The sequence below is a fragment of the Kryptolebias marmoratus genome, linkage group LG14 (genome assembly GCF_001649575.2).
Source record: "Kryptolebias marmoratus isolate JLee-2015 linkage group LG14, ASM164957v2, whole genome shotgun sequence".
In the NCBI taxonomy this organism is placed as follows: domain Eukaryota; kingdom Metazoa; phylum Chordata; class Actinopteri; order Cyprinodontiformes; family Rivulidae; genus Kryptolebias; species Kryptolebias marmoratus.
The window spans coordinates 2,168,830-2,181,863 of record NC_051443.1 but is presented as its reverse complement, the minus strand read 5'-3'; the positions used below and the strand labels follow the sequence as shown (position 1 = coordinate 2,181,863).

Here is a 13,034-nt window from a genome sequence, read left to right as displayed (position 1 = left end):
GAGGGAGGGAGGGGGGAGAGGGCGGGGGGACCAAAGGTTCTGACAGGTCCGGCCCGCTGCAGACGGAACCAAACAGATGGTTCCTTAAAGTCCAACATTCTGACTTTCACACAAAATGTTCTGATGGACTGAAAATCAAAGATTAACTCAGAACCCCGAACTTCTATAACCCAGGTCCGAACCGGACCGCCCAGAACCAGAACCTTCAGTTTCATCCAAAGATAACAAGAAGCTAAACATCAGCCGAACAGCAGCAGTTTATTTTTGTAGTTTAACATTCATAAACTCAGGATAACTTCCTGTTTTCATCTTTGTCTTTCAGACGAAAAACATGAACTGAATTTATTTTTAAATAGTTTTATTTTCAGTTTATGTTGGGACCTGAACTTTTACTGATATTTGATTTAAAATGTTTTTTCAGAAACAGAAACAATCATTTTAACTGTTCTGATGGAGATGGAGGATTAAAACAACTAAAAGGTGAAAGAAGCTTAAGAAGCGAGGGTTTTTATTTCTGAGGGCCGACATCGCCACCCTGTGGTGACTCCGGTCACTTCTGCTGCTGCAACAAACTCACTTCTGTTTGTCTCAAAGGTTAGAAATGAGACTTTTAGTTCTGAGTAAAATAAAGAAAATGAGCTGCAGCTAAAATGTTAAAAATATCTAAAAGAATTAAAACAAAACACATTCTGTAAGAAAATAATTCTTTATTCAACATTTGAACCTTCGGCTGCGACTGAAGCTGCTTCACCTCTGGGAAGAAAAGGTTTCAGTCGGGAAAAAACTATCAGTCTGACTCGGGTCAGGACTCGGGTCAGGACTCGGGTCAGGACTCGCGTCAGGACTCCAGTCCGACTCGGGTCAGGACTCGCGTCAGGACTCCAGTCCGACTCGGGTCAGGACTCCAGTCCGACTCGGGTCAGGACTCGGGTCAGGACTCCAGTCGGACTCGTGTCAGGACTCGGGTCAGGACTCGAGTCCGGTTCTGTTTAACATGCTCAGAGGTAACGGTCACTTCTCTCCCACTGCCTTCTTCAGGTTGGACATTTTGTTCAGAGCTCCTTCGTCGCTCCTCCTCATCACGTCTCTGATCTCCTGCTGACAGACGGAGCACCGCTCCACCACGGCACACAGAACCTGCTCCAGAACCTCCTGGGTGTTCCGGTCCGGCAGAGCGCTGCACTCGGACAGCATGGAGACGGTGTGTTTGAGCCAGCCTTCGTCTCTGATCGGATCCACGAGCCACGGCTGAACCCGGACGCAGCCTCCCAGAACCTGCAGGGACAGGCACCAGAGTTCTGCTGCCTCGTCCCAGTTCTGCTGCCAGCTGACGCTCACCTGAACCGGGCCGGGACCGGGACCGGGACCGGAGCCGGACTGCAGAGCACCGCTGAGAAACTGCAGAGCCGCAGAGAAGAACCGTCTCTGGGCTGCTTCCACCGAGCCTGAAGAGGACCACAGGTCAAAGGTCAAAGGTGAAGATATTCTGTCCCAGAAACAAACAAACAAACAAAAAAACATCTTAAACATGAAAACATCCATCTAACCTGAAGGAGGAGACTTCAGTCTGCCAATCATCAGCCCCAGAGTGACGTAATTCGCTGTCAGGACCAGGAGGCGGGGCTTATTCAACAAAACAGGAAGTGCTTCACTCAGATGGCCCTCAAGGGTTCTGAAACACGGGTCCTTCCTGCAGAGATCCAGATGGACAGTCACATGACCTCAGCATCAGAACCAGAACCAGCAGGACCTGGACCCGTCTCAGCACCTACCTGACTCTCTCTGGCTCAGTGATGGTGAAGTTGAGGAGGGCGGAGCATGCCGTCTCCATGCTGGGATCTCTGGTGAACGCAGTCTGGCTCCGCCCCTTCACTGACGTCCAGGTCTGCAGCAGGAAGTCCACCAGCAGAGCCGGAGTCTCCAGGGTGAGCAGAACCTTCCTGGGTCCTTCTTCTGCCGACAGGTGACACAGAGCTGGGAGGAGATACCTGCAGAGGGGGCGGAGCTTCCTGTCACACCTGCCCTGAAACCTCTTGCCCTCACATAGGTGTTTCTGTTCTTACCTGAGTGCCTCTTGGCCCGCCCAGGCCCCGCCCTCTTTGCTGACAGACATATTGGCCATCCAATCAGAAAGGCCCTGCTCGGCGCTCACGGCCTGCAGGTGGTGTCGTGCGTAGCCAATCAGGAACGGCAGCAGTCTGGTCACTTCCTGTTTCAGACAGGAAGTCTCCTCAGCCAGCCACAAACACAGGGAGCGAAATGTAGCGAACACAAATGGGTCGTCATAGCGACTGGGATCCACCTGAGGAAACAGGAGGCGGAGCGATGTGAGACCACAGCGGACAGCACGTGGCAGAGACACGTCTTCATCATCGTCTCACCTGCTGCAGGTAGAACATGACGGCAGAGAAGGCCTCCTCGAGAACCCGGAGAACCTGCCGGCTCTGCTGCAGACTGAGAGCAGCTGTGGGGGAGGAGAGTGGAGGAGGAGCAGCGTCTCCCTCGGAGCAGGCCTGCTCCATGGCGGCCTCCATGATCCGGTAACATCCTGTGAGGAGCAGAACTCGGGTTTATTGAGGATGAAGCTGGAGGTCCGGTTCAGTTTTTTTTTTTCTAATACACTAAAAGTCACCTCCAGTAAATAAATTCTGCTTCATTAATGTAAACGTTTGGATCAGAACCTGCAGAACCTACCTGTGAGTGTTTGCTGCAGCTCCGGGCTCAGATCAGTTCCAGGTGGTTCTTCCAAACCCATCCTGATCTCCACACAGGCCCGGTTCACCAGAAGGCAGCAGAACTTTGCTGGTCCAACCGGCTCCCACCCGTACAGATCCAACAAGGCAGCGCTGAATACCAGAACCGACCCGATCTGTCGTGGTGTTAACTTGACCTGCAGCAGAGGTCTCAGTGCCACCCACACTTGGCTCACGGACCTCCTCAGCTCCTCGCTCTTCGGCGCCACCCCTGCTGGGGGCAGGAAGTGGGCCAGCTGTGCGCACATCCCCAGTCGGGTTGGGTCTGAGGCCCGGCAGAACTCTCTGGACAGTCTGAGCAGCAGAGACAGGAGTTCTGCAGGGTGTTTGTTCCACACTTTCTCTTTGGTTCTGTTGGAGAGGAGGGCCCCCAGCAGGGCCAGACCCCTCTGGTGGCTGAGGGTGCGGTTCTGGTCCACTGCCAGGCACAGAGCGGGGACAGCCCCCCTGCTCAGGAGCTGATCCGGGCCTCTGGGTAGGCCACACACTGCCATCAGAACCTGGTAGCAGTCTGCAGCCATGGCTTCATCCAGTTCTGAGGATTCCTGAGCGGCTGTTGATCCGTTTGATTCAGAACCATCATCACCGGCCGACCTGCTGCTCCCACGGTCTCTGGTGGATTTTACCTCAGAGTGGTCTTTAGTTTCTGGACTGTAGCCAGCTTGTTTCTGCTGGTTCTGCACTGATCCGTTTGAGACGATGCCCAGCAGGAACGGGATGATGCTGAGGAGCTGCGGATGGGAGGCCAAGTCCGGGTCGGTGCTTAGGGCGGCCAGCAGGGCCGTGCCCAGAGAGAGGAGCTCCTGGGGGGGTAACCCTGAGCTCTCGGTCCCCCGGGCCGCGGTCACCAGGAGCCGGGCGGGGAGGTCGAGACCCACGGCCTCAAAAATACGCCGCAGAGTGGGTCGGTCCAGCTGGTTGGCCGGGCAGAGGTTGGTTATCTGAGAAGAGACAGAACGGAACCGGTCAGGGTTCAGAATCAGAGGAACCGGTCTCTGATCAGCTGATCATCACTCACCAGCAGCAGAGCAGCTAACGTCTGACTGTCGTTTTTAGCGTGTTTGAGCGCGTGCAGACACCTGTCCAACACCTGTCTCTGAGCTTCAGTTAAAGCTCCTTCTTCTTTGTCTGTTTGCTCCTCTTCCTCACTCCGGCTGCTCCGGTCAGGAGGAGCAGGGTCACCATCAGCCATCATAATCCTGGAAACCGGGACGAACCGAACCGGAACTGTTCTCAGATCGATACACTACAAATTACCGAATAAATAAAGCAGGACTTACACATGCGACACAACGGCTCCCCGGAAGAACAGTCAAAACAAATCCATCCACAGCCAATAGCGACGGTTAAACAACAACTGGGAACCAATCAGAGCAGGGATTGTTGGAAGGTGTCATCGCCATTTTAGCCCGCGTTGTAACATCGCAGGAACGAGTCTTTGCTTCTTCAACATTTAAAAGAAGAACATTCCTAATTTTGTTATTATATGAACGGCACATTTAAAAGTAAAACGAAACAGTTTGAATAGATTAACAGTTACTGTAAAGCTGGACTTGCTGGTTAGCTGCGTTAGCTTACAGACGGCAGCTCTGCTGTGATTGGTCGTTATGCAGCTCTGTTGTGATTGGTCGTTAGGCAGCTCTGTTGTGATTGGTCGTTGGGCAGCTCCGCTGTGATTGGTCGTTGGGCAACAGTGTGTAGAATGTCACGAGTGGCACAAGTATCATCTGCGAAAGAAAAACAAGGCAAGAATACAAGAAGCAACTTTATCGTTGATATACAAAGCGAAAAGACTAAACACAGTGGAATAAACATTCTTACTTTGACTTATTAAATTTTATTTTTTGTATTTTATCTATAGAACTATGTAAAGTATGTATATTGTTATGCTTTTTTCATCATAGATTTTTAAATGTTTAGTTTAGTTTTGTAAATAAGTTAGTTTAATTTTAAATATATTGTGGGTTTAGCAGCATTTTTCTTTTACATTTGTTTCTTGTAGTTTGCATCATTTATTTGTTTGCGCCTGTCGGCCACCGTAATATATTAATAAAATTGTACCAGATATAGCAGATTTTGCGCAACTCAAATCCCCACCGCGTCATCAGTTCTTGATGATGAAACAGCCAATCAGAGCCGGGTACACCGACCCGCCCAACTGATTCAACAGCCAATCACAGGTCCCGCCCTCTGACTGATGCAATAACACCTACCCACCGGCAGGTGGCCCAAAGCGGAAGTGGGATTAATATTCGTAGTATTTTTTAAAAATGAAGAAAGCTTTAAAAGTAAAGTTTAGTTCGGTGTCCGATTAACAGAACCTGTGGTGTGATGTAATTTCTCAAATGAGAGATAATAACTAAAACTGTTTGCTGCTATTCGCCTCAAAGGCTCCTATAACTGTGCCGTTTGTTCGTTTTCTTTTGAAAAACCCATCCACCGGAAGTTGTGTTTACAGTTTCTGAATTGACGGACAACGATCCCACACTAATCAGCTGTACACCGAGACAAGTGCTGACCCATTTTACTGTTCGGACGACAACAACAGCGACGAGACGACACATCTGAGCCACCGGCCGAGGGGACGCTCCGCCGCCGGGAAACCCGCTCCGCTTCCCGGCGTAGATCCTGACGGCGCTCCGCCGGATGAGTCCGTGTTCCTGCGGAGGGATGTCAGCAGCTGTTACTCCGCCTCACCGCGGCTGATCCCGGATTAAACAGGTGAAACACACCGAGCCTCCCGTGTCATTGCGCCCAGGTGAGCGGTGCCTTCAGCCGATTCGGACCGCAGATCGGTACCGGTCCGTCATGCGGAGCAGGCGGCCTGTTTCCGTCCTCTGACCGCTCCGGCCGTCCTGGAATAAACTGATGTTTACACGCGTCAGGTGCACCGAACCTCCATTTTGTCTGAAATACTTGATTTCTTTCCGGAGCTGATCCTGGATCAGGACTCAGGGCGGTTTCATGGTTCTTTAATAAATATAAAAATATTAAAGTCAGTTAATGAAGCAGTGTTAGATCCTGACTCACGGTCCGGGCCTGTTCCGGTGGATCTGGGACTGATTATTAAAGGATGAATATTGGAGACATGCAGCTGTTTGAGAAGCAGTTTTACTCATTTTGACTCTCTGGTTTTAATCAAGTGGGTGATTCCCCCCCCCCCCCCATTTACATCTCAGCACTGCAGAAAAGACCCAACTGTTGCTGTCAGCCTGTCTCAGAGGTGTCCACATGGGGTCAAAGGTCACCCCTGGAAATCTGCTAACATTTAAATTGACGGCTGGGGTTCCACCTGCTGGCTTTCGGTTCTTGTAGCTGGAACCTTTGACACAGAGTCCTCCTGATGTTTGGGAGTTTGGAACCGAAGCTTCTGAAGAACCTGGCGTCTTCAGGGCTCAGCTGAGCGGCGGTGTTCCTCAGGGGTCGGTCTTTGGCCCACTTCTGTTGTCTGTTTACATCGTTCTTCGTCTCGGCTCATTCAGGATCATTATACGTGTCATTAACTCTTGTAGATCCAGATAGAACCTCGGCAGCACAGATGTTCTCCCAGCAAACATCTCTGTACATTTGGATGTTTTCTTCTTGTCCTGTTTACCGTCTGCAGGTTTACTCTGGGTCGGATCTGTGGAGCATGCTCAGATCATTTCAGTGTTTTATTTGAACCTGGAACAGTTTAGTCTGTTTAGGTGGAGTTTAATCGTTGTCCTTTGGTTGGACTTGCTGTGTTTTTGTTCTGTTATTTGTCTGAAGTTTCGGCTGATCAGATTTAAGCTGTTGATGGAAACAACAGAAAGGATTTCAGCTCGAGTTGCAGCAGCGAAGCCTCTTCAAGGTGGCATGTTTTCAGTAAATACACTCTCTAAGCAGCTTCTCCAAACAGAAATAGCTCCTTATCAGAGCTTGTATTGTTTATCAGGTGATTAGCTCATCCAGTCCAGACCAAGTCATCTCGCTCACTCTTCACTTCTCTACCCGGCTTATTTGGACTTTAAACAGATTTATTCCTTTGGTTTTTAGCAGTGTTTCTGATTTTCTGAAGCTTTGGGTAAATGTTGGTCCATTAATCATTGGTTCACTGACAGCAGAACAACAACAGTAAGAACATCTCTGCAGAACAGAAAGTTCACGGCAGCAGAAACTGAAAGGAGAAGAAAACAGAAACAAACAAACCAAAAAAATCATCTTTAAAGATAAAAACACAAACAGGTGTGGAAGAAAAACCTGCTGATCCTGCAAGAAGAAGGAAGGTCTGCCACGAAGATTAGATCAGACCAGATCCTGTCTGCCTTCAGGAGGAGGAGGAGGAGGAGGAGGAGGAGGAGGAGGACCCAGTCCCACCTGGCCGCAGCTGAAGGAGAATGTTGTTCTGTGGCAGAAACCTGTCATCAGTCAACCCTCAGGTGTCTCTACCTGCTCTGCTGCCTCACCTGAACATGAATCAGGCTCAGATGGATGAAGATGTGATGAAGATGTGCCCGTGGCTCTCCGCTCCACTGATCGAGGATGAAGATCAGGCAGGAACCCAGGTTCTCAGGTGGAGGAGATCTGATCAGGAGCGTCGCAGGCAGCTGATTCAGCAGATCACCTGAGGAGTTGTAAGCATTAGAAGAACATCTGGACCGTTCTGCTGTGTTTGGGATCATTGTCCTGTTTGTCGGACAGATGGCCTCACATCTGACTCCAGAATCAGCCCAAACCATCAGCCCTCCACCGCCGTGCTGACAGCTGGGAGGAGCTGTTTGGGTTTCTCCAAACCTGCTGCTGCTGCTGATAAAAGAACTTCCACCAATCAGGACGTTTGGTGTCTCTGTGACCTCGACGGAAAGTTCTGCTTTTATCTCCGGATGTTCCTTTGCTCTCTGCTGGAAGAACTGAGTCACGGATTCTTCAGAGGAAAGATTTGAAACAAACAGGAAGTTCTCACTTATCACACGTGTCCCTTCATGCGTTGGAACCGTCCGTCCTGACTCTCATCAGGACTGATTACTGTAATCTCTGCACAGCTACGGTGGCCTGCAGGTGCCAAACTGGAGATTGTTTGTTTTTATTTACTTGTTTGTTGTTTGAACGTAAAGCCTGAGCTCAGTCCGCTGCCAGGTTCTGGATTCTGATTCTGGTTCTGCTCTGCAGCGACGTGTCGGAGCCTCCCGGGTCGGCCATGTTGGATCTGCTCATCAGAGTTCTGGTGTCGACTCGTCTTCACCCGTCGCCTCACAGCACCTCGCTGCCAACCTAACTCCTCCTCTTCATCACACCTTCCTCCACCTGGACAGGTGACAGGTGAGTCAGACAGGAAGTGAAGTCGCCTCTGGAACTGTGGGAAACGCTGTGAAAAATAATAAACCCGTTAAAAAACATAAAATGCATACTTCTGATAATACTACTACTTCTAATAGTACTACTAGTACTTAAAATGCTAAGACAACTAGTAGTAGTTGTACTAATGCTAACATTTGTAACTTTTATATTTAGTTATTTGCTTTTATGTTTTTAAAAGTTGACTTCTTTCGTGGTTTAAATGTAAACAGATAAATTATAATTAATAAATAAAACATGTTTGCATAAACAAATATTGAAATATGAAAACAGAACAGAATACCAAGTACAACTTGCCTCTTTTATTTTTGTGTATATTTATATTTTGCTTTAATACTTGTTGCATTTTTTTTACCCCATTATATTTTATTTTGTTTATTTGTTTAGCATTTTTTATGATAAAAATGGGACATTTATTCGTGTTGAGGAGAGAAATAAGCACAGAATCTGCTCTGATCATGATTACAAACCTTCCTGTCGTTTTGTGAAAACTTCCTGCTTGGCTCTGATTGGCTGAAGCTGTTCTGTGGGTTTTAACTGTGGAGGTGGTCCTCAGCAGGAACCTGACTCTGTTCCCCCTGCAGGTCCTGGATCCTGGTGGAACATGACCTATGCACATCCCAATCTGCTCACCTGGAGCTTACCTCACCTGTTCCTCCTGCTGCTGACCTACCTCTGGCTTCTGGCTCCGCCCACAGGTAACTCCTCTGAGAAGTGATGATGTCCCTCTGCTGACTCCTCAGAGCGGGTCTGGTTCTGGATCTGATTATTTCTGTGGTCCTCTGAGGACCCCTGTGGTCCTCTGTGGACCTCTGTGGTCCTCTGTAGTCCTCTGTGGACCCCTGTGGTCCTCTGTGGACCTCTGTGGTCCTCTGTAGTCCTCTGTGGACCCCTGTGGTCCTCTGTGGACCCCTGTGGTCCTCTGTAGTCCTCTGTGGACCTCTGTGGTCCCCTGTAGTCCCCTGTAGTCCTCTGTAGTCCTCTGTGGTCCTCGAAGTTACCATCATCTTCACCGTCTTTCCGCTCTTCTTCCTCCCGGTCCAGGTGTGTCAGCGGGTCTGTGCCGGGTCACCGGAGGTGTCCTGGGGATCCACTGGAGCAGCACCGTCGGTCTGGGCTGGTACCCGCTGGCATCGGGCAGAGGCGGGGCCACGTGTTGGGAGTCGTGCTGCCTGAAGCCGAGCTGCGGCGCCGCCTGGAGCCTCGGGGGCCGCTGCGTGCTCCTCAGCTGCTCCAGGAGCGGCGGCTGCCCCATCGCCTCCCTCCCCCAGCCTCACGAGGAGTCGCTGGGCCTCCTGCAGCTGCTGTCCAAGGTCCGCCTCACCCACAGGACACAGATACAGGAGAGAGACGCTCGAAGCAGAACGAGCCATCAGAAACCTCCGAGTTCACTGAAAGCTGCTGAACTCTTCACTCCGTGCAGAACAAAAGCTGAATTTAACAAAACTGCAGCTAAAAATGAGTAAAATATCAGTAAGTCTGCAGAAGTAGAAACTCTAATCAGAAAAGAAAACGCTGACTCAGCGTTGGCTGAATTAGAGTTCAGTAAAATCTGATTTAATCTTTAGTTGGTCGATAAATAAAATGAAGCTGATGAGACAAAACAGGAAATAAGTCTCAGGTTCTGTTTCACAGATTTATTATTTAACTCAGTGAGTTCTGTTCTGCCTCACGTTTTAAAAGTTGTTTTTTAAATTTAATTTAACCTGAAGGAACCTGTCAGAATGAAGCGCAGAAAACCTCGCCGCGCTCAGCAAGCAGGAAGCTACGGAACGGACACGGGACGCTCCGCGGACACGGTAACACCAGGACATATGATTCTTACTTTATTTATAAAGAACATCACTGCTAACATGACGGTGGAACAGTTCTGAAACTAAATAAGACCAGAGAAACATTTTAAGTGTAACAGTGACTGCTGAAATCTGCTGAAATCTGCTGAAATCTGCTGAAATCTGCTAAAATCTGCTGAAATCTGCTAAAATCTGCTAAAATCTGCTGAAAGCTGCTGAAAGCTGCTGAAAGCTGCTGAAATCGAGTCAGGTTCCAGAATCCCTTCAGGAACACCAACGTGTGACTCAGCATTCAGACTTTTCAAAGTTAAAGCCTCAAACAGGAAGTCCTGCTTGGATCTTCAGAATAAAGACGTGATGTTGATGTTTTTATCTTGATTCGATCTGTGTGCAGGAAACGGTTCCTACAGCCCCCAGCACCGCCACGTTCCTTCAGACGGCCCAGAAGAACCTCAGCCTCTCAGCCAACAGAACCTCAGACGGTTCTGCCCCCTCCTCTCAGCAGAACTCAACGATCAACGGAACCATCGACCCAGCTGCGTCTTCCAACGCCACTGATGTCAGTGATGTCAGCACCAGCACCGCCGCGGCCACCACGAGTCCGACTCCGACTGAAGCTGGTGAGTGAGAAGCACCTGAGGCCTCGAGGCGTCCGACCTGTTGACCTTAGAGGCGACCTTTGCCCTGCCGGCAGCAGCTCAGATGTTGTTTTCTCAGGCGGCGCCGTGAGCAGCAGGAATGTTTCTGCAAACAGGAAGAACTGGTGTAATCGGCTCGACTGAGCATGTGCAGACTTCTGGAAACCGAACCGGTTTAAGAGTTCAGGTGGATTTAAAGAGAAACATCTGATGGTTTCCCTGCTGAGGCTCGTCTGGGTCAGTGTCTCTGACGACTTCTTCTCTGCTCAGAACAAACATTTAACCTGCAGGTCAGCTGGTCTGCTGTCCTGAATCTGATTTCAGCTGTTTTTCATCTCGAAGGCGAAGGAAATCAGAAGCAGCTGTGACGTGTTCAGAGTTTCTGTCTTTGTGGTTTTAGCTGCTCTCAGAGCATAAAGTCAGGATCTCTCTGTTTGACACTGGAAGAGAATCAGAATCGTGCACATTCTTTTGTTGCCCACTTTGTACCAGCTACCCTAACAGTGATGATTTAAGCTTCTGGACTTTAGAAAGAAGGATGGGCAGATTTGAATAATTCTGTCTCGTGGGTGTGGTTTTAGAGCTGGACATTCAGGGCTGTAGCCTCAGACGTTCAGAAGCACCTGAGAAGGTTTGGAGACACTTTGGAGACTTCAGGTGGTGCTGGTCTCAGTCAGATTCTGCTTTAATGAGACGTTATTCTCGTCTCCCGGTTCTCCTCTGTTCTGACGCTGTGTTCTGGTTCTGACAGTCCGGGAGCTGGTGGTGTCGGCAGGTGAGGGCGTGGAGGTGACGCTGCCCCGCAGCGAGGTGGAGCTCAACGCCTACGTGGTCCCGCCGCCCCCCCCAGGTACGGGGTTCGGTTCTGATGAAGAACCTCTGGGTTCCTGATAACAAGGATTTATTTTAACTGTAATTTTTATTCAGGATTTAAACCAAAGATATTAGAAAACTTATTCTGATGCTTTTATTCTGGTGACCTTATTCTGATGCTTTTATTCTGGTGACCTTCGGGCTTTCTGGTCTGCAGGCAGCAGCTACACCTTCGACTGGCGTCTCATCACTCATCCCAAAGATTACAGCGGAGAGATGGAGGGCAAGAAGAGCAGAACCCTGAAACTCAGCAAGGTGCCGCTCTCAGCTTTACCTTTACCTGTCAGAGTGTTCAAGCTGCAGGTGGTCTCACTTCCTGTGTGTGTGTGTGTGTGTGTGTCAGCTGACTGTGGGCCTGTACGAGTTCGGGGTGACGGTGGACGGGGAGGGCGCCCACGGCGAGGGTTACGTCAACGTCACCGTCAAACCAGGTGAGACTGAAACACAGGTAAACTTCGAACTGGCTCCTTCACCTGATGATGATGATGATTCTTCCTCAGATGATGAAGAGTGGTGAACAAACAAATGGTTTCTCTGCTCAGAACCAAAAACTTTTAGAAAACCCAGTTTCAGGAACTCCTCTGACTCCTTCAGACTGCTGTTTTTAATTTCCTCTCTGTTTGTGGTAATTATGATCTCCTCCTCCTCCTCCTCCTCCTCCCCCCTCCTCCCTCCTCCTCCTCCTCCTCCAGGCGTGTGTCATCAATCCTGGATTTAGTTTTGTAATAATCCTGCAGTAAATCTCTGAGCAACACGTCGGATTATAAAGATGATTTTCAGGCCTGATGCTGAGTTTCGTCTCCGCTGTCAGAAACTCGGATGATTCACGGCTCATAAAGAGATGCAGTGATGTCGTTAAAAGTCTGTAAACGGCCACGCCTCCGAGAAACAAACAACACGTCCACTCCCTGAGGTCAAAGAGTCCGACAGGAGAGACGCGGTTCATTCAGTCGTTCATTCAGCCGTTCATTCAGTCATTCAGTCATTCAGTCATTCAGTCAGTTGTTTTAGTTTGACAAGCAGCAGGAAGTCAGTTTGTTTGTAAAGCACAGGCAGAACCAAAGTGTTGCAGAATAATGAAATAAAGGACAAAAACCTGACAAAACCAATAGGAGTAAAAACTATGCCACAATAAAAGAGTTTATGTGCACTATTTTAGATGTTATTTATATCCATATTAAAGTATTTTAATAAGCAAAAGTGTTTTAACATCAGCAGCCAAAGGAATATTGTTGTGTGAGCGGCCTGCAGCTGGGTTCTGAGCAGTTCTGACCCAGTTAACGGTCCTGCAGAACCTTCCTCTCCAGCTGACTCTGTGACTTCATGTCTTATTCTGGGCCGACAGAACCGCGGGTCAACAAGCCTCCGGTTGTCGTGGTTTCCCCAAAGTTCCAGGAGATCTCCCTGCCGACGAGCTCCACGGTGATCGACGGCAGCCGTGAGTCTGTGCCCGACGCCGGAACGTTACCCGACACGTTACCTGACACATTACCCAACAGGTTACCCGACACGTCACCTGACACATTACCCAACAGGTTACCCGACACGTCGCCTGACACGTTACCCGACATGTTACCTCACACGTTACAGACACGTTACCTGACACGTTACCCGACACGTTACCCGTCACGTTACCCGACATGTTACCTGACACGGTACCT

At 49.4% G+C, this 13,034-nt stretch overlaps 2 protein-coding genes across 4 annotated transcripts in view; one reads left to right on the top strand and one right to left on the bottom strand.

Annotated features, from left to right (window-relative positions):
- Positions 1–690: 690 nt before the first annotated feature.
- Positions 691–5,408, bottom strand: ncdn (neurochondrin). Of its 3 annotated transcripts, none has more exons than XM_017439049.3 (9): positions 5,273–5,408; positions 4,034–4,480; positions 3,772–3,952; positions 2,695–3,694; positions 2,382–2,548; positions 2,064–2,302; positions 1,773–1,988; positions 1,548–1,690; positions 691–1,445 (listed from the first exon to the last, which is right to left on the bottom strand). In XM_017439049.3, exons 3-9 carry the CDS (start codon positions 3,946–3,948, stop codon positions 1,012–1,014), a joined length of 2,376 nt encoding a protein of 791 aa, XP_017294538.1. In that variant the 5' UTR covers positions 3,949–3,952; positions 4,034–4,480; positions 5,273–5,408; the 3' UTR covers positions 691–1,011. The 3 variants fall into 3 exon arrangements, with proteins under 3 accessions (XP_017294538.1, XP_024857982.1, XP_024857983.1); XM_025002214.2 differs by having other exon boundaries at positions 3,772–4,197; positions 4,294–4,480; XM_025002215.2 differs by having other exon boundaries at positions 3,772–4,197; positions 4,332–4,480.
- The window catches only part of kiaa0319l (KIAA0319-like ortholog), a 29,398-nt gene continuing 21,699 nt past the window's right edge, over positions 5,336–13,034 (top strand). The window contains exons 1-10 of the mRNA XM_017439071.3: positions 5,336–5,474; positions 7,884–8,033; positions 8,654–8,767; positions 9,114–9,382; positions 9,782–9,868; positions 10,257–10,482; positions 11,252–11,350; positions 11,531–11,628; positions 11,717–11,804; positions 12,719–13,028. Of these exons, the coding sequence (XP_017294560.3) occupies positions 8,674–8,767; positions 9,114–9,382; positions 9,782–9,868; positions 10,257–10,482; positions 11,252–11,350; positions 11,531–11,628; positions 11,717–11,804; positions 12,719–13,028 (1,271 nt within the window). The 5' untranslated portion in view covers positions 5,336–5,474; positions 7,884–8,033; positions 8,654–8,673. The remainder of the gene's footprint in view (positions 5,475–7,883; positions 8,034–8,653; positions 8,768–9,113; positions 9,383–9,781; positions 9,869–10,256; positions 10,483–11,251; positions 11,351–11,530; positions 11,629–11,716; positions 11,805–12,718; positions 13,029–13,034) is intronic.

Bases quoted from the DNA above. Each gene is read 5' to 3' on its own strand.
- ncdn (XM_017439049.3), bottom strand. From the start codon at position 3,948: ATGATGGCTGATGGTGACCCTGCTCCTCCTGACCGGAGCAGCCGGAGT. The intron at 2,303-2,381 runs GTGAGACGATGA...CTGTTTCCTCAG, and splicing joins TCATGTTCTACCTGCAGCAG to GTGGATCCCAGTCGCTATGA. The intron at 1,989-2,063 runs GTAAGAACAGAA...CCCCCTCTGCAG, and splicing joins GCGGGCCAAGAGGCACTCAG to GTATCTCCTCCCAGCTCTGT.